At 39.7% G+C, this 27834-nt stretch overlaps 2 protein-coding genes across 7 annotated transcripts in view; both read right to left on the bottom strand.

The window, feature by feature from the left end:
* Nucleotides 1–2388: 2388 nt before the first annotated feature.
* On the bottom strand, nucleotides 2389–8102 carry LOC117270141 (uncharacterized). Its single transcript, XM_078161853.1, has 5 exons — nucleotides 4078–8102; nucleotides 3844–3905; nucleotides 3659–3756; nucleotides 3441–3559; nucleotides 2389–2888 (listed from the first exon to the last, which is right to left on the bottom strand). The coding sequence occupies exons 1-4, from the start codon at nucleotides 4228–4230 to the stop codon at nucleotides 3474–3476; spliced, it is 399 nt and encodes a 132-aa protein (XP_078017979.1). The 5' UTR covers nucleotides 4231–8102; the 3' UTR covers nucleotides 2389–2888; nucleotides 3441–3473.
* A 150-nt stretch (nucleotides 8103–8252) lies between these two features.
* fbxw2 (F-box and WD repeat domain containing 2) overlaps nucleotides 8253–27834 on the bottom strand; it is a 37921-nt gene continuing 18339 nt past the window's right edge. For 5 of the 6 annotated variants that reach the window (XM_033646584.2, XM_033646583.2, XM_033646586.2 and 2 more), the window contains 5 exons: nucleotides 21756–21950; nucleotides 17774–17907; nucleotides 17407–17493; nucleotides 17068–17237; nucleotides 8253–9054 (listed from right to left, as the gene is read on the bottom strand). In XM_033646584.2, coding sequence (XP_033502475.2) covers nucleotides 8766–9054; nucleotides 17068–17237; nucleotides 17407–17493; nucleotides 17774–17907; nucleotides 21756–21950 — 875 coding nt within the window. In that variant the 3' untranslated portion in view covers nucleotides 8253–8765. Of the gene's footprint in view, nucleotides 9055–10382; nucleotides 10462–17067; nucleotides 17238–17406; nucleotides 17494–17773; nucleotides 17908–21755; nucleotides 21951–27834 lie in introns of all 6 variants that reach the window. The other variant, XM_078161852.1, reaches the window with a different exon arrangement.

The raw sequence follows: 27834 nt of genomic DNA, 5'->3' as shown, positions 1-27834 counted from the left end.
TGCTGAAGCTCCAGGGCAAGAAGAGCACTGCCACTGCATGAAAAACCAGATTATCAACCCTGTAAACTCCTGCCAAGTTCCATGATTCCCGGCAATTCACACCAGTTTACAGAGAAGTTTGCCTGTGCCTTAAACTGCTGGAAAGGAACACCGGGGGTGGGGGGTGGAGGGGGGTGGGGGAATGATGAGGATGTGGGGGTCACACCTTCATGAATGGCTGTAATTAGCATTTGAATGTTACTGCCGTCTGGCCTGGCTGGCCTTACACAGACACCCATTGGATGACACCACAGACATTTGAAAGGAAAGATCACTTGTGATTGGACAGTAAATCTGTTGCTACTGGTCACATGTGGGTCATTATAATACGTGTTGTATGCCCCTCCCATTTAATACTACTATCATAATAATAATAATAATAGTTATACTAATTATAATACTAATACATATATATATATATATATATATATATATATATATATATAGTGCCCTCCAAAAGTATTGGAACAGTGAGTCCAATTCGTTTACTTTTGTTGTAGACTGAAAACATTTGGGTTTGACATCAAAAGATGAATATGAGACAAGAGATCAACATTTCAGCTTTTATTTCCAGGTATTTACATCTGGATCTGATACACAACTTAGAAGATAGCATTATTTGTAATGGAACACAAAATTTTTAGGTGAGCAAAAGTATTGGAACATATAAACTTAAAATAGATTAAAGTGAATGAGACTTAATATTTAGTTGCAAATCCTTTGCTTTCAATAACTGCATCAAGCCTGTGACCCATTGACATCACCAAACTTTTGCATTCTTCTTTTGTGATGCTTTTCCAGGCTTTCACCGCAGCCTCTTTCAGCTGTTGTTTGTTTTGGGGGGTTACTCCCTTCAGTCTCCTCTTCAGCAGGTAAAATGCATGCTCTATTGGGTTTAAGTCTGGAGACTGACTTGGCCAGTCTAAAACCTTCCACTTCTTGCCCCTGATGAACTCCTTTGTTGTTTTGGCAGTGTGTTTTGGGTCGTTATCTTGCTGCATGATGAAGGATCTCCCAATCAGTTTGGTTGCATCTTTCTTTAAATTAGCAGACAAAATGTTTCTGTAGACTTGTGAGTTCATTTTGCTGCTGCCATCATGTGTTACATCATCAATGAAGATGAAAGAGTCCGTCCCAGAAGAAGCCATGCAAGCCCAAGCCATGACATTACCTCCACCGTGTTTCACAGATGAGCTTGTATGTTTGGGATCATGAGCAGATCCTTTCTTTCTCCAAACTTTCGCCTTTCCATCACTTTGGAAAAAGTTAATCTTTGTCTCATCAGTCCATAAAACTTTTTCCCAGAATTTTTGAGGCTCATCTCTGTACCTTTTGGCAAATTCCAGCCTGGCCTTCCTATTCTTCTTGCTAATGAGTGGTTTGCATCTTCTGGTGTAGCCTCTGTACTTTTGTTCATGAAGTCTTCTGCGAACAGTAGATTGTGATACCTTCACTCCTGCCCTCTGGATGTTGTTGCTGATGTCACTAACAGTTGTTTTAGGGTCTTTCTTTACAGCTCTCACAATGTTTCTGTCATCAACTGCTGATGTTTTCCTTGGTCTACCTGTTCGACATCTGTTGCGTAGTACACCAGTGGTTTCTTTCTTCTTCAGGACATTCCAAATGGTTGTACTGGCTATGGCCAATGTTTGTGCAATGGCTCTGATTGATTGTCCATCTTCTCTCAGATTTACAATTGCTTCTTTTTCACCCATAGACAGCTCTCTGGTTTTCATGTTGGTTCCACCTCTAAATGCAGTCTGCACAGGCAAAACCTATCGTACCCAATCTGAAACTGAGCTCAGACATTCAGTGCTATTTATTGTTTGAATAATCAATGTAATTGGGAGACACCTGGGCAACAAAACACACCTGTCAGTCACATGTTCCAATACTTTTGCTCTCATGAAAAATGGGTGGGTTCAAACAAAAGGTGCTATCTTCTAAGTTGTGTATCAGATCCAGATGTAAATACCTGTAAATAGAAGCTGAAATGTTGATCTCTTGTCTCATATTCATCTTTTGATGTCAAACCCAAATATTTTCAGTCTACAACAAAAATAAAGGAATTGGCTTCGTTGTTCCAATACTTTTGGAGGGCACTGTATATATATATATATATATGTATATATATGTATATATATATATATATATATATATATATATATATATATATATATATATATATATATATATATATATATATATATATATATATATATATTTATTTATTAATTATATATATACACACACACACACACTACATTTGTATTATATAAATAATTATAATAATAATAATAGCAGGCTAATAATGATGTTGCTGAAAACTACACTGCAACCAATATTAACTGAGAAAAAACACATTTGCCAGGAACACGTTGAAAAAAAGTAATGGTTTATTAAAAAAACATGACAAAAAACAGAAAACACTCAGTCTCAACACTTTCAACAACCAGTGGTTCCCTGGTCTGGGTCACACACTGGGCCCATGTTGACAACAGCAGAGGAGCGTTCAGCCCGCAGATCGAGGGCTATGCTTCAGGCCTCATCAAATGTCGCTTTGCTGCATCGGCGTCATATTGGGTCGGTGCCAGTCTATCTGAAGGTGACCCAATATGAAGTCTTTTGTGGCGTGTCGCCACATATTTGGGGTTCATCTCCAGTCTCTCCTGAAGTCTTCCACATAGGTCGGAGAGCTTGTGGCTCCTGAAGGATGGAGGCCTGACAATCCATCCAACTTCCCCGTCAACGGAGTGATCCTCTTCATCAGACATCATGTCTATGGTGATGCCCCTCCAGAAGTCCACTTCCTCTGTGGTGGCCAAGACACTCCTTCTCGCTTCAAGCAGCTGTAAACACAAGTAGTGCTATTAGTACTGCTCTGTAGACACAATAACAATAGACATTTCTGCTGATATATGGGTCAGTGACATGACATGCATATTTTTGTGTCTGAGTGCAATATTTCCTTTTAAAACAATTAAATCAATTCATGGCATATATGACTATATATGCCATATACTATAAAACCTGTTCAGTTTGAATATATTTTCAGTTACATTACAGTGAACCCTATCAGTCTATTGCATTGCAGCCTATTCCAGTTGCTTCTATCCAGTTTTTGATTAATGCATTTATTTACATATTTGTATGATTATTTTTCTGTATTTAAATGTTTATGTGTTAATGTTTATGTGCAAAATAATTTTATATATAAAATGCATTTCATCAATTTTGAAAAGACTTTTTAAAAACACCTGTTAAGAAGCTTTATTTGTCATTGACCCATATACATTTTTTGGACTGGTCCCTCAAATGGACTTGTGTGTGTATGTGTCACACACATACACACACAAGTCCTCTGTGCAATGACAATATAGTAAAATTCTTATAAATCTTACCCTCTTCCTTCTCTGTCTGCTGCAGGCTGAAGTCTAAATGGCTGCTGCCTGGTCCGCAAGGTCTGGTTGACTGTACCTGAAGTTCCTCCGGACAGTCTCATAGTATGTCTTACAGGCCGCTGGGAGAAAAAATATATATGTTAGAAAGAATAAAAACTAGCCACAGGAAATTAAATAAAAACAACAAACAAAACACATAAAACCTACATGTTACTTACATAAAAGGACTCCCCTGTCCACGCCGTCCATGTCTGGACTTGCAGTCAGGGCTGCCACCGAATGTGAGGTCACTGCCTCATTGTGGGGAGAGCTCAGTCTGTGAAAACAAAATGAATAGGTAAGAGAAGGTATACATTTACTGACATTCAACAGAATACATCCAGGTTTTTTCTTTAAATCGTACCCTTGCTCCGGTTCATAACGCCTGTTATTTCCTTCACTGTTGTGAAGGCGCCGGACCGTTTCCTATAAAATACAAAATAAGTATTGTATAAATAAATAAGACAAAATAAAAGTCCCTTTGGTGAACAAATATATCCAGGCTTAAATATTTTTCCACAATCAATTTTAATTTACTCAAGAGTTGTGCAAAGAGGAAATTCTCTTAAAAATAGCAGACAATTTAATATCTACTTACCGCAATTTTTGAATTGTGCACTCGTCTTTTTTTCCTGGTGGGCTCTTCTCCTGAAGAACAGTTTCGGCTGTGCTCCTCCAGGGAAATCAGTCTGGCATTGATGTCAGCCATTTGCTGCCTCACCTCAACTGCAAACTGCGTGAACTGTGTCATGTGTTGATTTAACTGGCGAGACAGCCCACTGATGGCACCCAGCAGTTTCTTCTCAAGGTCTGCGGTGGGACTTGGTGGAAGCTGTCTTTCTGTCTCATTTACATGTGAAAACCTCACACAGTCCAAGGGCCTGGGGGGGGGGGGGCTTTCTTACTTTCTTACCTTGAAACTGCCAGGGATTGAAAATCCACATCAATTCCAGGCAGTTATCGGCAGTTTTCTGTGCTGACTGTAAATTCCTACGAACAGTCGTTAACTTGAACTTCCAAAGCAATTTACAGTGCCAATGATTGCCGAAAATCCCACTTTTCATGCAGTGTGCTCCACGGTTGGAGCAAAGAGAGAAAAGGCTTGGAGGAAGCAGACCTTGTACAGATGCCTGTGACATCACAGAGTCACAGGTCTTGTCCAATCAAGTTTTGGGACTTGTGTCTCACTGAGGTGTGAGGTGAGACCTCCTGTGGAGATGGGTGCCACCTAGCTCTCTTTGTTTGAAGACAAAGAGCATGCAGAGGAAAAAGCCTTGAAATCAGTGATGATTTTACCAAATGATAAATCATCTGTGGTCCTGTGAATCCCAACATAGTGTTGTTTGTTGTTTTGTATAATTTCATTTTTGTTTAAACTGATATGCATGACTGTTTTTTGTTTACCTATTAATTGTTTTAATGTCTTTGTTCATGGTCGGCATCATTGAAAATGAGGGTCTTGGGGCGTTGGTGGCTTGGTGGGTAGAGCAGGCGCCCCATGTACAAGGCTGTTGCCGCAGCGGCCCGGGTTCGAGTCCAGCCTGTGGCCCTTTGCTGCATGTCATCCCCCCTCTCTCTCCCCCTTTCAAACTTCCCTGTCCTGTCCATTAAAGGCAAAATGCCCAAAAAATATCTTTAAAAAAAAAAAGAAAATGAGGGTCTCCCTCAGTTGATTTCCAGAGTCTTAAATAAAGGTTTGAAACACAATGTTGAGCTTATGTCATCAGGATGGTCTGACAAGGATGCAATTGAGGTGGTTTAGGCATCTGATCAGGATCCTACTGGGTGCCTCCCATTTGAGGTGTTCCGGGCATGTCAACTGGTAGGAGCCTCCAGGTCAGACCCAGAACATGCTGGAGGGATTATATATCTCATTTAACCTAAAAATGCCTCTTGAGTCTGCCAAGAGGAGCTACAGTAGGGGTGACAGTGGCCCAGTCCATAGGGACTTGGGGCTTGGGAACCAGAGTCATGGTTCCAGTCCCTGTTCAGACCAAGTATGGAGTGTGGACTGGTGGCTGAAGAGATGCCAGTTCACCCCCCCTGAGCAAGGCACCAAACTCTCAACTGCTCTGGGACATCGCTCCATTTAATGCATGTATACGTCCTGTTTGTGCATTTGTCTGTATTTCGGGCCTGTGTGTAAATGACAACAGAGTGAAAAAAAAATTCAATTTCCCCTCAGGGGTTAATAACGCATATATCTGCTTCTTCTTCTAGAAAGCCTTGCTGGGGAGAGGGATTTCTAGAGTACCTTGCTTAGCCTGCTGCCCCACGACTTAGCTCCGGATAAGCAGATGAAGATGGATGGATGGACACACACACAGTACAACTAAAGCTGATAGGGATGTCAATAGTTCTGCCAGTATTTGAACCTACATTGCCACCCTAAAGCTTCTGCTAGCGTGGCTATAAACAGTGTTCACCAGGAACATGATGTTGACTCACATTCTAAAATGACGGCATGACCAAATACACAGACAGAACTAGGTGCATTTGCTACTATTATTTATTTGAAGAACTGCAATATTGAAGCTGATTGTAGGTTGAGAGTTATGACCGTGTAATTAAAGTTTTGGTGACATAACAACACTGTGTGGTCCTTGTATGCAATAGCAATTAATTCTGAATAGATACATCAACAAAAGTTTTTATGTCCCATTTTACATTTCCCCTGCTCAATTTTATTTCAACAAATCATATTACTGTATTTTCAGTTTTCACTTAGTGCTCCTGGAAGGATATAATGTGGTGCGATGGTCAGACAACAATACAGACTACAATATATTGGTGGTGTTTTAATTAGATTAGAAAAAAACTAAACCAAGAACAGCCTGTACATGTGCTGTGTACAAATAGCCATGTGTTAGAATATGTCTACAATAAAAACTAATCAGTCATAAGTGAGGTTTGGTGCACATGAAAACATTTCAATCCATGGTTATCTGTGGCCTGCCTAATGCAAAGGAAGACAAATTCTTGGGGAAAGCACTCACTCATGATCAAAATTTCACTTTTGTAGAAGCAGAAAACCAATTTGAGACGTGATGCTGAACCTGATGCATGAGAACAAGGCATGATTTCACAGTTTCTCGTTATGCCAGGAAAATCCTCCACTAAAATCTTCTATTAACGCTGAAATGGGAATTTTGCACAGAGCCAACTGTTTGCGAAGTCACTTACTCAGCTGTACAATGCATCGAGGCCTTTAGAAAAATAAACCTGACGTTTCACACAGCCAGTGACTCATAAAAACAATTTACTAAGCAAGTCATGTCAAGTAGATAACTATATAATTACAGACATTTTAGACTGTTCAAGCACAGGAAACGTGAAAAATTCAACATAAAAGTAAGATTTACAATGCAGTCATTAGCTTACTGCAATGTGTCAGATTTATAAAAGAATTCTAGTTTGTAACATCAAATGAACTGAAAAGGCACATCACATTTCTCAAGCTAACATTTAAACCAGACATCCCTTTGCAAAGCATATTCAGTGAATTACATGAAACCTCACAATGTTTTACATGGTACACAACAATGTACCAAACCACTTTTCAACATACAATTCAGTACAGAGCTTCCTTGGGGATGATCTGTAAAAACCTTGAGGAATATCTCATTTGAGGTCAAAATCTGATGTCAAAGGAAATGTTTTCCATTATTTACAGTAACTGTTTAAGGCAACCCAGCTTTTCTTCAAGGAAACCAATGTTTCAGCAAATCAGCTCAGTGACCACCCTGGCGTTGGCCATGTTCCCTGGCTACAGCACATTTGACTTGGTCTTATCCTGGTAAGGAAATGTCAGTGTCCACAATTGGCACCTAATTATTAAACTATGGATTAAAGGTCAGCTACAAATATACCACTTTTGCACTAAAATTAGCTTGTGTATGCACATTTTTAAACACAGATAAAGTGGCTAAAAATAGGCTACAGACTTCTTTCCAATTGCCAGTAGACCAGAGCTGTATACATGACTCTGCAGCTGACGAGTTTGTCTTCCGCACTTTTTGGTGCGCTACGTTCAACGTCATAGACAGGCCAGAAAACAGGCTAGTAAACAGTAGAAAGCAGCATGGAGGCATGTGGAAAACTTTACAGTGGTTTCTTCTTTATACATCTCTTACACATTCAGTCTCTCTCTCATACTTGGTGCAGACTAATTTGGATTGATGTTTGAGCGCTGCTTGGGTGGAGACAGACAATATTTTGTGGTGATGTGTCATCTCATCTCACTGGTTAAGGGTCTTAAATTAGCGCATTCACCAAGTGTTAAGTTTCCATCACTGCCTATCAGAGCCAAAGCCGATAAATACCTGTGACCACTGCAGAGTAATCTAACCCTGGCATGAATGCAGATTGCAACCTTTCCCATTCATTCATTTTCCTGTTGGGGGTTGCAGGGGGGGCTGGAGCCTATCCAAGCTAACATTGGGTGAGAGGCAGGGTTCACCCTGGACAGGTCACCAGACTATCACAAGGCTGAAACATCAAGACAGACAACCATTCACACTCACATTCACACCTACTGCCAATTTAGAGTCACCAAGTAACATGCATGTCTTTGGACTGTGGGAGGAAGCCGGATACCTGGAGGTAACCCATGCTGGGAGAACATGCAAACTCCACACGGAAGGACTCCCCCAACTTGGGGTTCGAACCAGGACCCCTCTATCTGTATGGCAACAATGCTAACCACTGCACCACCACGCCACCACCGTACGGTAATCTTTCCCATTACATTAAAAAGTCAGATGTTAGCAGGTCTTTTTGTGCAGTTTGAAAAGGGCTTTATTCTCACAGCACAGAGCTAAACTGATTATAGAGCAAATCTGCCAAAAACATTTAAACTTCCACGTTAAAATCTACTACAGAAGGATTTCTGATGTTAAGTTTATTTTTAAACCTTTATTACCATTTGTTTTAAGTTGTCACTGATATATCTAGGCTTTAAAAATTTAATTTTTCTTCTTTGTCTGACATCAGAAGACCAGCAACAGGTTTACAGCTTTTTTACAGAAAGGAGCAAGTACTAAACTAGAACTGAGCGTAGCACATCAGTAATAGTTTCATCATCTTTCTTAGTTTGCCTTGCATTTCCATCTGCAAAGGTTCAGTTTGTGTCTTGAGGAGGACTGTATGCTGAGGAAGAAACAGATAAAAACAAAATGCTTTGGTCCATGCATGATCTATGGTGGCAGTTAAGATTCGGAAATTCCAGAGCACACATGGTGGTGGCTCATATGCTAGCAGTCTGGGCACTGAAATCCTTGTTTGTTTCTATCCATTCTCTTTCCACAGTACTAAGTGAATGCTATGGTCGGGCATGCTGGTGGCAAATACCAGTCCAGAGTCATTGTTCCCATCCAGGCCATTAAGCCAGGAGGTCACACCGGCCAGGAAGCTGGATCCTCGTTTGGATTTTCTGTAGGCTGGCAGAGGCCAGCGGCCAGAGATAGCCTCTGTCCTCAGATCCATTACATACAGGAAGTGGTTGTCGAAAAGGAGTGCAAACACCTCGCCAAAGCTGAGCAGGGACAGGTTAGCTGGGTCCTGTGTTTTTATCACCCTGAGAACATGAAAACATGCTAGGTTAAGAGCTGGCAGCAGCATGATCATATTGTCTTACAGTACAAGTTCTCATGTCTAAATCCATGATTCCAAGCAAACAGTGATGAAAAAATTGGGACAGCTTGATAAGGATTTTGTTTCATGTGGATATTGTTTTTGGATGTAATGCAGCAGAGCTGACACATTTGCTTTACTGAGGTAAGCGTCAGTTTTTTTAATATCAGCCTTATTAATCTACAGCACTGAAACATTACAAATTAACCACCACGTGCTATTAAATTAATAATGGTAATTATGGTACTTGACCAAACTTTTTTTTTTTTCAGTTGCTAAGCAATAGATTTCCTTGTTTTTTGTGATACCAGAATTATTAATTAGTAGGTGATCTCACTACAATGAAATGATTACTACTGGGGCTTTTTTTTTTAACAGAAAATTGATGGAACTAGAATAAAGTGGGCATGTCTGTGAAGGGGAAACAGTTTTTCACATGCAGTGTAACTGTGTTAATTTCCTTTATTACTTATATATATAATACATTTATAATATTTCTGCACACTGTGGTCGCTAAAAGTCTTAGAACTGCATATATTGGGTATGACTGGAAAGTTGAGATGGGCCAAATTTTATTCATGTCTGAAAATGTTAGCCTCCAAAGTACTCATTTTATTGTTGTAAAACCATTTTCGGAACTTGATCTCACTGTATAAAATTATCTAATGTGACAAATAGGATAATCACAGCCTCATGAAACTTTACAACCACAAACGAGAGACTTCAAATAGAAGTGCTCCCCATTCAACTGCTGAAAAATACCAGTTCTTGCAGAAATCTACAAATATTAAAAGTTTTTGATACCAAATCAAAGCAGGGATTTTTCTGTGGTGTTCCCTATGGTCTTCGTGTCTGAATGTGATATTTTGGAGGGATTTTTTGACCATTTTATCATTCTTTGAGAGGTAAAAATTGCTTACATTTAGTATGAAGTCTGTGTAACAAAATGTATCAACCCCAAAATTGCTTAAACTTATGGGAGATAATTCACCATGGACACCATAATTTCTAAGCACCTATACACTTTAAACTTTAAAGGTTTGAATAGGTACTTAGCCAAAACACAATCTTTATTACATATTTTTTGGGTAGAAAAACAGGACACACAGTGCTGAGCTGTCTCTCAAACTAATCTTAAGTTTCACAGCTTTCAGATGATCTGTACCACTTCTAAGTAATCTTGTCCCCCCTTAACAGGACAAAATGGGTCCATGTTAGGGATGGGGCAGAGTGAAGAGGTTAACTTGTTGAAACAAGATAAAAAAATATCACCTTACAGGTCTTTAGGGACTTCGTAGAAAATAAAACCTGATAGGCTGAGTTCTCTCCATTATGTGGTGGCTGTGTGCATCTAAAGTCATTAGAGATGCATATGAATTAATGTATAGTAAATTAGCTTGTGCACACAAGACAAGTAACTTATTTGCACAAAAAATGGACTTGTTTGCAGAATATCAAAAAACACATCTGAGGTAGTTTGCCCTCAGAGATCATTCATAGTTTTAGACATATCTCTTAAAACGACAATGATTGTACATGACTGATCATGAATAATAATAATAATCTGAGCTTCACAATTGTATGTCAACTGTTTTCTTTAAAGAGCAATTTAGCAGCATCAAAGCTCTAACAGCTCTAACAGTGTGTTGTTCCAGCATCCCTTTACCATACTCAGTCTGCAATGTTTCAGCCGAATCTCTCAGTCATTCATCTCAGTTTTAATTATCATCATCACAGCTTGCTTTTCACTCACGCTAAGCTGTGACCCAAATACTCACTCACTCTGTCTCAGTCTCTTTTCAGGTTGCATAAAAATCTGCACAAAACCTGTGCAAAAGCTAAAATCTGGACATACTGGGCCTCATTCACAAGCTTTTTAAACTGTACATACAAATATTTTAGTAGAAATCTGGGATTCATCAATATTTTCGAAACTAAACTTTTACTGCTCCTACTCTGCAAACAAATTTAGAACTGCCTTAGACCTTACCTACACTAATAATAAAGGTCCAGCTGTCTTAGAAAACATAAACACACACCTTTTAAGTAAACGCATAAAGCATTTATTTATTTTATTTAGGCTTTTTTCAACAATATCTAATACTGTTAATTTTAGAGGTAAGCGGATTCATCGGTTTGGCCTATTAATTGGCACTGATGGGACTTTATACAGTGCCCTCCAAAAGTATTGGAACAATGAAGCCAATTCCTTTATTTTTGTTGTAGACTGAAAATATTTGGGTTTGACATCAAAAGATGAATATGAGACAAGAGATCAACGTTTCAGCTTCTATTTACAGGTATTTACATCTGGATCTGATACACAACTTAGAAGATAGCACCTTTTGTTTGAACCCACCCATTTTTCATGAGAGCAAAAGTATTGGAACATGTGACTGACAGGTGTGTTTTGTTGCCCAGGTGTCTCCCAATTACATTGATTATTCAAACAATAAATAGCACTGAATGTCTGAGCTCAGTTTCAGATTGGGTACGATAGGTTTTGCCTGTGCAGACTGCATTTAGAGGTGGAACCAACATGAAAACCAGAGAGCTGTCTATGGGTGAAAAAGAAGCAATTGTAAATCTGAGAGAAGATGGACAATCAATCAGAGCCATTGCACAAACATTGGCCATAGCCAGTACAACCATTTGGAATGTCCTGAAGAAGAAAGAAACCACTGGTGTACTAAGCAACAGACGTCGAACAGGTAGACCAAGGAAAACATCAGCAGTTGATGACAGAAACATTGTGAGAGCTGTAAAGAAAGACCCTAAAACAACTGTTAGTGACATCAGCAACAACCTCCAGAGGGCAGGAGTGAAGGTATCACAATCTACTGTTCGCAGAAGACTTCATGAACAAAAGTACAGAGGCTACACCAGAAGATGCAAACCACTCATTAGCAAGAAGAATAGGAAGGCCAGGCTGGAATTTGCCAAAAGGTACAGAGATGAGCCTCAAAAATTCTGGGAAAAAGTTTTATGGACTGATGAGACAAAGATTAACTTTTTCCAAAGTGATGGAAAGGCCAAAGTTTGGAGAAAGAAAGGATCTGCTCATGATCCCAAACATACAAGCTCATCTGTGAAACACGGTGGAGGTAATGTCATGGCTTGGGCTTGCATGGCTTCTTCTGGGACGGACTCTTTCATCTTCATTGATGATGTAACACATGATGGCAGCAGCAAAATGAACTCAGAAGTCTACAGAAACATTTTGTCTGCTAATTTAAAGAAAGATGCAACCAAACTGATTGGGAGATCCTTCATCATGCAGCAAGATAACGACCCAAAACACACTGCCAAAACAACAAAGGAGTTCATCAGGGGCAAGAAGTGGAAGGTTTTAGACTGGCCAAGTCAGTCTCCAGACTTAAACCCAATAGAGCATGCATTTTACCTGCTGAAGAGGAGACTGAAGGGAGTAACCCCCCAAAACAAACAACAACTGAAAGAGGCTGCGGTGAAAGCCTGGAAAAGCATCACAAAAGAAGAATGCAAAAGTTTGGTGATGTCAATGGGTCACAGGCTTGATGCAGTTATTGAAAGCAAAGGATTTGCAACTAAATATTAAGTCTCATTCACTTTAATCTATTTTAAGTTTATATGTTCCAATACTTTTGCTCACCTAAAAATTTTGTGTTCCATTACAAATAATGCTATCTTCTAAGTTGTGTATCAGATCCAGATGTAAATACCTGGAAATAAAAGCTGAAATGTTGATCTCTTGTCTCATATTCATCTTTTGATGTCAAACCCAAATGTTTTCAGTCTACAACAAAAGTAAACGAATTGGACTGACTGTTCCAATACTTTTGGAGGGCACTGTATAAACTATCGTTAATAGCGGAACAGGGCCCTGAAAAGCCCCGTTTCCACCAAGCAGTATAGTTCAGTTAGGTAGGCTTTTTTTCCGTTTCCACTGTGAAAAGTTGTTGATGGCACCAATGGAACTGTTCCATAGCATCTCCATTTTTGGTCCCCCCTCTGTTGGGGTACCTAGCACACAGATCTGGTACTAAAAGGTGGAGCTGTGAACACTGCAGTCTGTTGATTGGTCAAAAGAGGAAGGTCACTCTTGCTCAGGGCTGAGTTGTGGCTGGTTTTAAGGCTAATGTAACCACTGTTCATACCGTGGTAAGTTTCACACATTTTAATAAACTATAACTATAAAATGAAAGGGTGTTTTGCTGCCTCTTGCAGCAGCTGTAGGCAGAGAAAAAACTTACTTAATTCACTAGGCCGACTGCCGGCAACTTTTGATGTAGAACGTTAACTTGTAATGTTACTCAATGCATGAGTTGACGACTTGAATCCATCAACACCTTAAATTGTGAAAACTTTGACCATTACTTTTGTTTTTATATGACATACACTCTTAGTAATAAGTGAATCTTCAAGCATTTATATATATTTTTTGACTGTGACGGCATATATCCCAATCCTCACTTGGAGAAAAAAACAAAGCAATGTAGAGCATCATTCCTGTGGGCTCCGGCAACACTAAACCCCTGAGCTTACCTTAGAGGGACTACATGCACAAACCTGCTATTTTTAAATATCCCATGAAGAGAAACTCTCACTGCAGCCTGTTTTATTTTGTTCTGAATCTGTTGGCATGCAACCCCTGCACTAGGTGCAGACTTCCCTCTGTGTCACAATTGAAGAGCTAGGAAATACAGGGTGTTTGTCAAAGTCAAGGAAGGATCCTCAAAAGGATGCTACGTCATAGACCCCCGCCGAAGGACTGTTCCAATGTCAAGGATCCTTCTGAGTTTCACGAAGGACTGAGTCCTTCTTTCAGAGAAAGTCGAAGGATGCACGCGTGGATCCTACGTGGGTATAAAATCCCCATAATGCTTTGCACACGATTTGCTGGAAGTGAGGGCAGGGCCTCTTCAATGAAACCTGCACCAGCGGAGCTTAGCAGGATTTGGATAATTATGTCATTTATTTGGAATAATGTTTCCACGAGTTTTTATCAAACAAGCCTGAAATTTTTTTTTTGCCAGAAACCTCATAATTTACACTTTCCACAACATAATAAGATTTTTAAAATAATGTGATTTAGATAAAACATGTTTTAAATGAATCATTTACAGCGGAGAAGGAGCGCTAAGTGTCCACCTCCCCTCCTCCCCCCACTATTCACATGATAATGACATGATCACTGCTTTCATTCTGTCAGTTTCAACTGGTGTATTTTTCAGGGGGATCGCGGCGAGAAGGGCCACAGTAAATACATTAGGATATCCTGCAGGTCAAAGCATCACTCTTTGTTTTGAGGTGAACTTATTTCAGTGGATTACCCGGCGATATAATGTGAAATCGGCGCGCTCAGTTGTTTCAGAGCAGCCTGGCTCATCAGATCAGATCCGCTCATTATATTACTGTAGCGCAGTGTTTGGTGACACACACATAAAATATGGATCACTTTGAAATGACAGAGTGATTCTGTGTGTGAGTCTGTGTATATTCTGTTAATGATAATTTAGAACTTTTTTCAGCTGTTGTCTTTACTTCAATACTCCACTTACTCTTAAATATGATCCAGAAATATTTGTGTTGTTTGGTGGAAACGGGGCTATAGTGGCCGATGGCCACTGGTCACATAGGTACAGCCATAAGCCTTTTGCACCGAGCAGCCACATACAAAGTCAAGTTAATGTGTGCTTTAGATAATTCGTATGATTTAACTGAAAGTCTAAACTAATGTAGGACAGCTTTACTTCTTTATTAGGAGCATAATAAGGTTGCTGATTATAGAATAGCATTAGGTGCTTTCTCTGTTTTGCTTGCAAGTGTGGTCAGTATAATTTCACTACAATTAATTAGCAAGCCTGGCACTAGAAATGCGTGTGAAATTAATTTCTGATCATTTACACGACTATTACATCATAATTACTCTGAGAATGGGAGGGGCTAGCAGTGCACTCCGGCCATAAATGCACAATAAACGCTCAATCTCATTTTTCACCCAACATCAGATGTTATTTTCTCACAAAGCAATTATCCTCACATTTTAGAGCTATAGAATGTGACTTTGTCCAAGGGCACAGCTGATTTTACCTCACGGCTGATGAGCGGCGTTCATGTCATAACAGACCTGTTTTCAGTCAATTTCTCACTACAGTAGTTATCTCTCGAAGCTGTTCTGTGATTATCTGCTTTGCTCGATTTTTACAATTTCAATGCTGTTCTTACAGTGTTCAAGTGCTGTCAGGGAATAAAGTCCCACATAAAAATACTTTTATTCTGTGCCCCGTCATTTATGAGCAGGCCACATTTAAGGTCTTTGTAGACCTACAAAATACAAGGATAAGAAACTTCAGGTCTACTCACCAGTTTGGCATCAGCCTACTCTCCAAATAATCAAGCCACACAATTATCCACTGATTAATATAATTTGCACCATTTGATCCTCCTAAACCTCCCAAAACCAGTTCAGTGCCATAGTCGTTGATTCTGTGGGTGCTTCAGGGCTCGAGTAGCCACGGAGAAGTCCGGGCACTCACTTGTGCCAGTGCACAGTTGGGGCCAATTGAAAGAAATGTCAGATTAACTGCCAATGTGTAGGCTTTGGTCCATTTTATCCCACTGTACTGATGAGCAAATTACACCACCGGACCAAAGCACCTTTTGGAGAAAAGGCATGTGTGGCTACTCGTTAAAGGCTAAAGCGCAAGGCTGCAATGAGCAACACTTTCGTCTTAAACAAGTTACATCAATGGTGAGTGAAAAACAAATCCAATTTATTCAGTAGCCGTGTGTGCGTCTACGTGTTGATGGTTAGTTGATTGTATTTTACTGTGTGTTCTTGAATGGTTCATCAGTGTTATCGGCCGATGAATTGGCTATCTTTTTTTTCCTGCCCCAAACTATCATTATTATATTGGCCATTAATAATCCACTATCGGTCGACCTCTAGTTAATTTACTAATGCATTTGGTCATATGTATTAAATAACTGTAAAACTGACACCTTTTCATTCTCATCAATTATTAATTAAGAAATTCAACTTTAAAAACTAGGTGTCCCCGTTTTTATTTTGTAGGAATTGTGCATATGTTCATTTGTAGCCGACTTGACTGGTAGCCTATTAATAGGTATGCTGAGTATATAAAAGATTCTGATTGACCACTGAGCAGTTAGTCAGATGGTATATCTAACCTTGCTGGAAGATACTACAGCCCGTGCCTTCAAGAGAAAGTGCATCAGCGACAGATATTTTTAAACATGTTGCATGTGCACTTATTTTATTAACAGAGTAAGAACATTTCTACACACAAATTTGTGAATGAGGCCCAATGAACCTAACTACCTGTGGACACACACACACAAAAAAACAGCTCAAAAACTGTGACAGTATTCACTAAATAATCTACTGTGCAATATACAGCCATCTGTGCAATATTATGCTGTCTGTGCAATATTCCTGTTTTTTTCACTGTTGCATATAATATACTGGGTTCTACTGGCTTTATCCTTCCCTTCTACTGGGACTCACAGATGTAGCTTGCAATGATACTAGGGTAAAAGTTTAAATCTGTATACTAGTGTAATTTGTTTTGTACAGTTTAGTGATATTTCTTATTTCTAGTTTCTTTTTATCATATTTCTATAGCTGTTGTTTTGCTACCTTGTTTTTAACTTATACCTTTATTGCACTGAATCTGAGAGCTGCTACCTCAATTTCGTTGTACTTGTACAGTGACAATTAAGAGATTCTGATTGATAGTTTTATTGTTACGCTGTTTTAATATATTTTATGTATTTATTTATCTATAACATATACTTCGGGACTTCTGCTTTAAGAAAGTGCTACATTGATAAACTTACATAGAAGAACAAACTGTTTGAAATACACAAGTTAAGTAACGAACACCAGGTACAGAGCAGGCCTCATATTTTAATAAGCGCAGAGAGTCATATTTTGTTATGTGTACTAGTTTACCTGAGAATCTCAAAACTGGCAAAGTCCCACTGATAAACTCCGAGGTCAGAGCTGCAGACGATGTAGCGCCCGTCAAACTGCAGGCGAGGCTGAAGGCTGATGCTGCGGTCCTCTGACACTGACAGTGTCTTCAAACACTTACAGTTGATTTCTCTACCTAAAGGCCAGACCTGCAGAAGGAACACAGTGTGTGCTCCATCATATGGACTGTACCTATGGAAGGTACAGCAGCTCACACATGAGAGCACTGCTAAAACAATGACAAAAGCTTCACACAGTTTAGTTTCTTTACTCTTTAAACGTGAAAACACAAGAGGCGGCTGGACACAGGAACATTACCTTAATTTCATACTTATCAGCACTTAGGAGGATATGATCACCGGGACTGTGCACCATAGATTCTACTTCACTCTTCTGTAGTATCACCTGATGGGAGAGAACAACACAAGATACATGTTTCCAAACACATTAAGCAAATGCTTGGTCATGGTTAAACTCCCATGTCAGTTTATTAACATATCAATTTTCCACTTTTATCACTGCTGAAGAGCCAAGACATTATTCGACAGTAAAAACATTTATAACAAAGGCAGCTGGGAACATCACATTACTGTAATTTTATTATTGATAAATGTGTCAAGTTATACATGAATAACACACAACTATTTTCCTAAAATGAAACCTTCACTAGGTTTGGTGAGCTGACCTTGGTGACCCACTCGGTGTGTCCAGTCAGAGTGTTGAGACAGGCACCAGCAGACAAAGCCCAGACCTTCACAGTAAAGTCTGCAGAACCACTGACCAGCACGTCCAGCTCATCATTGTAATCCACACTGAAGACTGAGCAGACACAAAATGTTTCTACTCTCAAATGTCTTTGTAGAAATACAGTGCATCATAAACCCACAAATTTTGCTTTGCAATTTACAAATGCTACAGTTGAATCTATGCTCAAATTTTGCAGAGTTTCTGGTCCAAGCTGCTGAAATACTCCAACAGGTTCCATTTAACTGTATTTGGTTGATTTGGATTTTTGTTTGTACACACAGGGCTGGGCAATATAGCTTAAAATAATGTTGTAATATTTCTAGGCTATATTGCCACAATTACAATAAAGTTACATAAAGTAGCTACTGTCGTAATAAAGTTAAGTAAATGACTTGAAATATCGTTAAATAAAATACTGATATACAGTGCCCTCCAAAAGTATTGGAACAGTCAGTCCAATTCCTTTATTTTTGTTGTAGACTGAAAACATTTGGGTTTGACATCAAAAGATGAATATGGGACAAGAGATCAACGTTTCAGATTTTATTTCCAGGTATTTACATCTGGATCTGATACACAACTTAGAAGATAGCACCTTTTGTTTGAACCCACCCATTTTTCATGACAGCAAAAGTATTGGAACATATAAACTTAAAATAGATTAAAGTGAATGAGACTTAATATTTAGTTGCAAATCCTTTGCTTTCAATAACTGCATCAAGCCTGTGACCCATTGACATCACCAAACTTTTGCATTCTTCTTTTGTGATGCTTTTCCAGGCTTTCACCGCAGCCTCTTTCAGCTGTTGTTTGTTTTGGGGGGTTACTCCCTTCAGTCTCCTCTTCAGCAGGTAAAATGCATGCTCTATTGGGTTTAAGTCTGGAGACTGACTTGGCCAGTCTAAAACCTTCCACTTCTTGCCCCTGATGAACTCCTTTGTTGTTTTGGCAGTGTGTTTTGGGTCGTTATCTTGCTGCATGATGAAGGATCTCCCAATCAGTTTGGTTGTATCTTTCTTTAAATTAGCAGACAAAATGTTTCTGTAGACTTCTGAGTTCATTTTGCTGCTGCCATCATGTGTTACATCATCAATGAAGATGAAAGAGTCCGTCCCAGAAGAAGCCATGCAAGCCCAAGCCATGACATTACCTCCACCGTGTTTCACAGATGAGCTTGTATGTTTGGGATCATGAGCAGATCCTTTCTTTCTCCAAACTTTGGCCTTTCCATCACTTTGGAAAAAGTTAATCTTTGTCTCATCAGTCCATAAAACTTTTTCCCAGAATTTTTGAGGCTCATCTCTGTACCTTTTGGCAAATTCCAGCCTGGCCTTCCTATTCTTCTTGCTAATGAGTGGTTTGCATCTTCTGGTGTAGCCTCTGTACTTTTGTTCATGAAGTCTTCTGCGAACAGTAGATTGTGATACCTTCACTCCTGCCCTCTGGAGGTTGTTGCTGATGTCACTAACAGTTGTTTTAGGGTCTTTCTTTACAGCTCTCACAATGTTTCTGTCATCAACTGCTGATGTTTTCCTTGGTCTACCTGTTCAACGTTTGTTGCTTAGTACACCAGTGGTTTCTTTCTTCTTCAGGACATTCCAAATGGTTGTACTGGCTATGGCCAATGTTTGTGCAATGGCTCTGATTGATTGTCCATCTTCTCTCAGATTCACAATTGCTTCTTTTTCACCCATAGACAGCTCTCTGGTTTTCATGTTGGTTCCACCTCTAAATGCAGTCTGCACAGGCAAAACCTATCGTACCCAATCTGAAACTGAGCTCAGACATTCAGTGCTATTTATTGTTTGAATAATCAATGTAATTGGGAGACACCTGGGCAACAAAACACACCTGTCAGTCACATGTTCCAATACTTTTGCTGTCATGAAAAATGGGTGGGTTCAAACAAAAGGTGCTATCTTCTAAGTTGTGTATCAGATCCAGATGTAAATACCTGTAAATAGAAGCTGAAATGTTGATCTCTTGTCCCATATTCATCTTTTGATGTCAAACCCAAATATTTTCAGTCTACAACAAAAATAAAGGAATTGGCCTCACTGTTCCAATACTTTTGGAGGGCACTGTAATACAGTTTTAAAAAGTATTGTAATGAAGTTCACTTTAATACTCTTATAATTAAGTTAGGTAGGTTAGTTAAGTTAAGTGTCGTTATAATAAAGTAGAATAAAGCACTTTTATAATTAAATAAAAGCGTAACTACTGGTGCTTTTATTTTGGAATCGGCTCACCTCAGGCTGGAAATATTGATGTTTTTACTGTGAACTTGAAGCTTAGATGTAAGCAGTTAACACAAAGTTAAGTTAAACTGTTGTCACAGTGCCCTTAAACATGAGGATTTATTTATTGTGAGCTGGAAACAAACGAATAGCTCAGTATTTGCAAGTTGCAAAATGTGACTGGAGCCCTACAGGTAGAAAACACACACTTCCTCTTCTCATGCTGTTGTTAAACTCCATAAGTTAAACTGTTACCATGGCACAGGTAAACATAAGGATTTATTTACTGTGAAACAATTAAACAACTTTCTATATATAATAATATTTCAAGTTGCAGCGGTGCTCCATGGTCACAAAATGTGACTAAATAACTAAATAGTCGCGGTCTGGAGCCCTGCAGGCTTCCTCTGCTCACGCTGTTGTTAAACTCCTTAAGTTCAACTGTTACCACAGCGCTGTTAAACGTGAGGATTTATTCAATGTGAAATTCCCAAACAGCTCTCCACTTCCTATATTAATTATATTTGCAAGTCACAGTGGTGCTCCATGGTCGCAAAATGTGACTAAAGATAGTAGCTGTCTGGAACCCTGCAGATGAGAAAAATGCTTCACCCTGCTCACACTATCACTCAGGAGAAATTGGTTTAGATAGGCATTAGGGCTGTCAAAATTGCTCAAAAATGACGTTTGAATATTCCTTCTAAAAATAACGCACAGGTTCGAACCATTTGAATTTTTTTTTTTCGCATTATGTCCACAAGAGTGCAAACTAATACAAGGAAACATTCTTGTATATGTATTAATACAAGGAAACATAACTACCTGTAGGTATTTTGATTTCAACATAAACGTCGTTGAAAACATTTACATACCTACACATTAAAACACATAAAACAATTATCTATAACGTTACGTTATAAACGTCCGCGGACCTCTCGCTCGCCCCCCCTCTCTGACCCATGGCCACACCACCCATGTTAACTGATTGTGTCATCCACACCGGCTGTGCCGTGCCGCGCAGCTCCGTTTCGGCGTCTGGTCTATTTTCTGTGCGAGCCGCGAGCGAATGTGTCAAGCCGGGGGGTGACGGAGACAACAGCTGGGAGCAGAACCTCTTGTCGACCAGCAGCACTTCCGCGGGCGGTGTGGCCCTGGTGTTTATGCAGTGCGTTCAGTGCAGCGGCTCAGGCCAACGCCCACTCGCAAAGAGGACAGCTGCAGTGGTGTTTTTTTTTCTCCACAATTGAATATCAATTTTCACATTCGAAGGTCCATTTTTTTTTCAAATTCAAATTTAGAATATTCGTTGACAGCCCTAATAGGCATAGTGTCTGTGATGCACAATGATTGTGAGTCTTTCTTTCTGCACGTGTCTGTGAGAGAGAGAGAGCCACAGGAGAGAGTGAGAGAATTGGAACACTGAAGCAAGCCCCATACTGGCAGCTTAAAAAAATGACATGACTATGGATACTCAACGTTCCCGATTTTGTCTTTTTATACATCCCATGTGCAACAAGCCCAATACATTGAGTATAGTTGGTATATTGCTCACCCCTATGTACATATGGATGTTTTAAACATATTTGAACAGTGTACACTACAATGAACTGTGTCACATAAATGAAGTATTGCTTAATACTCTTTATGGCCAGGAACAGATGTTCACAGGACATTGATACCAACCTGCTCCTGTGTGGCCACGGAACTGCTGGATTTTAGCTCCTGTGCTCCACTCCCAGCATGCAATAGTGTTGTCAAAGGACCCAGTCACCAGCTTCTGTTCATCAAATTTCACTGTGGCGCAGGTGTGTGTCTGAATTCCATAAATGCACTGCCCAGTGCGCACATCCCATAATTTGGCAGAGAGGTCATCGGATCCTGAAAAACAGCGGGATATCTTTGTTACTGCTCCAAGTTCTGACACAACTTTATAATACCCCATTTAGACAAACATAGTGATGTGGGTCAAACCTCTGTCAGTGCTCTAACTGAATGGCTCAAAAGTAATGTCATTCATAAGATCTCGTAATTATGAGATCAGGAAAGGTGCTGCTTCACTCAGAACCACATACTGCACATCCATGAAGGGGGGTCGGAACTACTGTAACCAGCTGCCACTCGGGTGGTGCCATCTTGACTATATCCTATATCTTTATTATAATGTGTATATATTGTAAATAACGACAGAGTATTACACTAAGTAAGGACAACAGTGCGCACCGTATACAGTTGAGAACAAAATTATTAGCCCCCCTACAAAAATGTCATTGTTTTAAAAGTATTTCCCAAGTGCTTTTAAACAGAGCAACACATTTTTAACACAGCTTTTTTAGACATCCTAGTTTTATTTTGGATGCTTACATTATTTTAGTTTGCACACAGAAATGAAAATATTCCACAAAAAACAAAAACTACAAAATTATTAGCCCCCCGGATCCTAATAGTCAATTGTGTATCCTTTTTGCTGGATAACAGCCTGCAGTCGTTTGTTGTAGTTTTCAACAAGTCTCTGACACTTCTTTTGAGGAATCCCAGCCCATTCTTCTTTGGCAAATCTCGCAAGCTCCTCCAGATTTGATGGCCTTCTGGCATGGACGTTCTTCTTTAGGTCACCCCACATATTTTCAATGGGATTTAAGTCAGGGCTTTGTGCAGGCCACTCAATTACATTCACTTTGGTCTTCTGGAGATACTTCTTCACCAAGAGAGACGTATGTTTTGGATCATTGTCATGTTGGAAGACGAAGCAACGACCTAGACCCAGTTTTATAGCTGACTGCTTACGGTTTTCTTTCAAAATCTCCACATATCTTTCTTTGTTCATGATTCCTTCCACCTTGACAAGATTTCCAATTCCAGATGCACTTGAAGCATCCCCACAGCATAATACTCCCACCACCGTGTTTCACTGTGGGGACGGTGTTCTTTGGGTTATATGCCTCTCCCTTTTTTCTCCAAACATAAGCAGTGTCTCTATGGCCAAAGAGCTCTAGTTTAGTCTCATCAGACCATAGGACACGCTTCCAGTATGCATAATCTTTCTCCAGGTTGTCCTGAGCATACTTAAGTCTGGCTTGAAGGTGTCTCTTCTTCAAAAGTGGAGTTTTTCTTGGTCTGCAACCTCGCAGTCCATTCCTGTGCAGAGCTCTAGTGATTGTCTTCTTAGAGACTACGATTCCTGATGTGTCCAAGTCATTCACCAGTGTCTTGGCAGTTGTTCTGGGGTCTTTAGACACATCTCTCACTAGTTTTCTTTCCAGGGTCTTTGAAATCTTTCGCTTCCTACCTCTGCCAGGCTTGTTCTGTACTGTGTGGCTGTCTTTGAATTTCTGGATTATACTTCTCACTCCAGTTCTTGACACTTGGAAACGCTTGGATAGCTTTGTATATCCTTCTCCTGCTTTGTGTGCATCAACAATTCTTTTTCTCAAATCCAAACTGATTTCTTCAGTTTTCGGCATGGTGCTTTCTCAACTGACAGCTCAATGACCCATACTGAGGCTTTTATACCATGTTTTAACTTAATTGTTGAGTGAAATCACCTGATTCACCTGATCACCTTTAAGTACATCACCTGTGAAGTGAAAGCACATAACTGCACAAAAGTGGTTTGTGCAATGACTTAATAAATGGTCATTTCTTAAAGGGGACTAATAATAATGTCCCTGGTCATTTTAGTTTTTTCTTAAATAATTCTGTTTTGGTGTGCAAATATAAATAATTTGTGCCTTCTAAAGAAAACTAGTATGTTCAGAAATGCTATGTTGAAAATTCCTTGCTCTGTTAAAAAAGTACTTGGGAAAATCTTAAAGAAACTTCAAATTTCATAGGGGGGCTAATAATTTTGTCCTCGACTGTATATTTTGATCTATTTCATACTTCAGATTTATATTGTTTGGCATTAATTGGTGACAGAAAAGAACGAATTTCATTCTGCAGGGAAACGTGTGTCCTCACTGCGCATATTGAATCTTGAATCTACGTTTTATGAAGACCCTGTGTGCGCTCAGAGCTGTGGCACAAGTTACGCACCGAAATCTGGCGGAAGAAAAATAATAATAAGACGAAAAATAAGTAGGCTGTGTGTGACTTATGTGCTGATGAAGTGATGGGTGATCGATGTGCCTGACATCGAATGATTTAGTTTCAGCACCACGGTAGTGTCCAGCTCCTGTTAAGATATAAACAGAATGAAAGCATACAAGGTAATTACAAAACTTGTCTTGAGAAATAGCTTTCAAATTGAATCACAGATTAAATGCATTTTCAATAGAGGCAACTTTTTAAATTAGGGTATTGCTTTCTTTTCACTTTCTGCATCCATTTAAGATTTTACTTGAGATCGCTCTTTAAGAAACTCTTAACCGGAGCTGGCCACTACCGTGGTGCCGAAACTAAATCAATCGATGTCAGGCACATCGATCACCCATCACTTCATCAGCACATAAGTCACACACATAGCCTACTTATTTTTCGTCTTATTATTTTTCTTCCGCCAGATTTTGATGCGTAACTTGTGCCACAGCTCTGAGCACACACAGGGTCTTCATAAAACATAGATTCAAGATTCAATATGCACAGTAAGGACACGCGTTTCCCTGTAGAGTGAACTTTGTTCTTTTCTGTCACCAATTAATGCCAAACAATATAAATCTGAAGTATAAAATAGATCAAAATATATATGGTGCGCACTGTTTTAATATCTACTTGCTCAGTGTAATATTAATGTGCCTGACGCAGCTGGATCTGTGAGCATTTGGTTGCTAAGAAGACTGTTAAGAGTGGGTCAGCTCGATCTTACAACTCCTTCTTAGTGAAAGATCTTCTTAAGCTAAGAGCAACCTGGGAAATGCGGCCATTAGCCTATCATGTCAACATACAGGGAAAATGTGTCCAGAGTTTATGACATTTACCGGGAGAGCTAGAGCCATTTGACTAAAGCTGACATTATTACTGCTGTAGCATGATGTTATTAGGCTAAATAGGCTATTACATTTCTTTTTTTTAAAGATATTTTTTGGGGCTTTTTAGCCTTTAATGTATAGGACAGACAAGCGTGAAGGGGAGAGAGAGGGGGGAGTGACATGCAGCAAAGGGCCACAGGCTGGAGTCGAACCCGGACCGCTGCGGCAACAGCCTTGTACATGGGGCGCCTGCTCTACCACTAAGCCACCGGCACCCCAGGCTATTACATTTCTAACAGTGTCTGAGCTGATTTATTGACACAGCATGCTTGTAGGCTGCTGTAACGTTAGGTTTACAGAGGAAATAACGGGAAATAACGGGATGTGACTTAATGGGGTGAAAATATCGTCAGTGAAACAGAAACAAGTGTTAGTTAGGGGACAAGAGCCAAGAGTCACAAAGACTCATGTATGTTAAAAGTTACTAACAACCAGTGTATTTACTGTATGTGTCCGGGGTCCTTCGCTTGTGGAACAAGTAACGTGACCACTAACTTGTCCCCAAACGAACGCATCTTTCTGTTAGGCCTATGTGTTTCACTAACGTTCTATATGTATTATGAAGAATGTCAGACTGGCCAATCAGTGGCAGAGTTGGGCCCGGAGTCACAAACAGCGCATTTCGACTGACACAGAACCGGCATGGTGCCGGTTCCCAAACCTAATTAAGTAGGCTACTTACAACGGCATGAAAGACAATCTGACATTCTGTTTGTTGTTGGTTATTTCCTTAAAAACTACGACTTTATTCTTGTAATATTATGACTTCAATCTCATTAAATTATGACTTTAATCTCATAATATTCCGACTTTATTCTCGTAATATTATGACTTTTCTCAGTTATGACTTTATTCTCCAAATATTACGAGTATTTTCTCGTAATATTTTGACTTTATTCCTTGAAAGAATATTTTTTTCTTCAATGTGGCCCTAATACTCCGTCGTACCCTAATACTCCGTCGTAATTTACAATATATACACATTATAATAAAAATATGGGATATAGTCAAGATGGCACCACCTGAGTAGCAGCTGGTTACAGTAGTTCCGACCCCCCTTCGTGGATGTGCAGTATGTGGTTCTGAGCGAAGCAATGGCCAATGTGGCACCTTTCCTGATCTCGTAATTACGAGATCCTTATCTCCTAATTACGAGATAAGGTGTCTAATATTTTTTTTATTCAGTGAATGCAATGCACTTCCGTAGTGTCCTAATTCCAGACTACACACTAACTCTAAGCAGGCTTTGTAGTTTGTTCACCCTGAAAACATGATTAAGTGTACCTTAAACAGTCCTTATGCATACTTTAAGTGTGCTGCTGACGCAGCAGCAAACGGAATGGAGGAGCTGTTCTCAGCTTCAAATCATTAAAAACAGGTAGTGGTGGTGGTGAGATTAAAAAAACAACAACTATAGTTAGTATAAAATGGAATGTAAAACCTGTCTACAAGCCCAATTCCAAAAAAGTTGGGACGCTGTGTGAAACATTAAAAAAGTTATCTTTTTATTACTAAAAGTTGAGTGACACAGTTGACATACGTCTGTTACTGTTTTTTGTCTGTTACTATTTTCACATAAGAATCACATAAGACTGTTCATTGTACTCGTGCTGATTGTCACCCTGATGAAGGTCCTCTGACCGAAAGCTTGGTAAATTAAAGATACTTGCATTGATCCACGTGTGCAGATCCTATTTTTACACAAGTTTACACATGGTTTTCTGGCACCTTGGCATACTCTGGTCGTGAGTGCGGTGATTTGCTCCTTGTTTCTGTTACTATTTTAAAAGGGAAGCATCGCTTCATCCTGGGCTTAGTGACTAAAATGAACATGCACGTTCCGACCACTTAAAGCGCTTTAATATGAGACTTTCACACACACATTCACGCACTGCTGGCCAAGGCTACCATACAAGGTGCCACCTGATACTCAGTTTCGACATTCACATGCACTCACACAGCAGGAGCAGTTTAGGGTTTAAGATACTTCCACATGCAGACTGGAGAAGCTGGGGACTGGACCGCTGATCTTTCCATTAGTGAACAACCCGCTCCTGAGCCACAGCTGTGTGGCTGGTTTAAAGAAATAGAAAGCCAGAGTGTTTTTTTCCCTTTAGCAGAATGATACTGTGTGCTCCAGACCTTTCCCTGATGCTGACACTGCGCTGCAGAGATAGGTCTGGCTACACAAATCCACACAGTGGTAGACATGCCCCTGTCCCAACTTTTTTCAAACATGTTGCAGGCATCAAATTCTGAAAGAGTGTATGCTTATAAAAAACAATAAAGTTTATCAGATTGAACATAATATATCGTGTCTTTGCACTGTATTCAACTGAATATAGTTTGGAAAGGATTTTCAAATCATTGCATTCTGTCTTTATTTATGTATTACACAACATCCCAACTTTACTGGAATCAGGGTTATATATTATTATATAGACACTACTAACTGGGCAACAGCATTTGACTTCTTTTATGGCTCCCATTTTGGGACAACACTGTACCTGACAGCAGCATTGAATACAACAGTGCTAAGCCAGTTTGGCATTCTCCTGACCTTAACATTGACTTTGCTCATCTATGTGGTATCTTGGGGTACAGTGCAGAGTGCATGGTGCACAGGTAGAAGTAGAGTTGCAAGCAGGAGAGATTCATTCAAATGAGGCATTGCAAAATGAGTTGGCATTTTGGTAGAAAATGTGTTAAGGCAGAATCCTGGTATGCTCAAGTACACTGAAGCAAACGGCAATGCCTGGCCTGGCAAAACACGTGGCCCTGCTGAATACACTCAGTCA

Source organism: Epinephelus lanceolatus, chromosome 19, assembly GCF_041903045.1.
Source record: "Epinephelus lanceolatus isolate andai-2023 chromosome 19, ASM4190304v1, whole genome shotgun sequence".
Taxonomy (NCBI): Eukaryota; Metazoa; Chordata; class Actinopteri; order Perciformes; family Serranidae; genus Epinephelus; species Epinephelus lanceolatus.
This window is presented reverse-complemented; position numbering and strand designations above follow the sequence as displayed.

Bases quoted from the DNA above. Each gene is read 5' to 3' on its own strand.
- LOC117270141 (XM_078161853.1), bottom strand. From the start codon at position 4,230: ATGACACAGTTCACGCAGTTTGCAGTTGAGGTGAGGCAGCAAATGGCT. The intron at 3,757-3,843 runs GTACGATTTAAA...TTGTTTTCACAG, and splicing joins CGTTATGAACCGGAGCAAGG to ACTGAGCTCTCCCCACAATG. The intron at 3,560-3,658 runs GTAAGTAACATG...TTTTTCTCCCAG, and splicing joins GGACAGGGGAGTCCTTTTAT to CGGCCTGTAAGACATACTAT.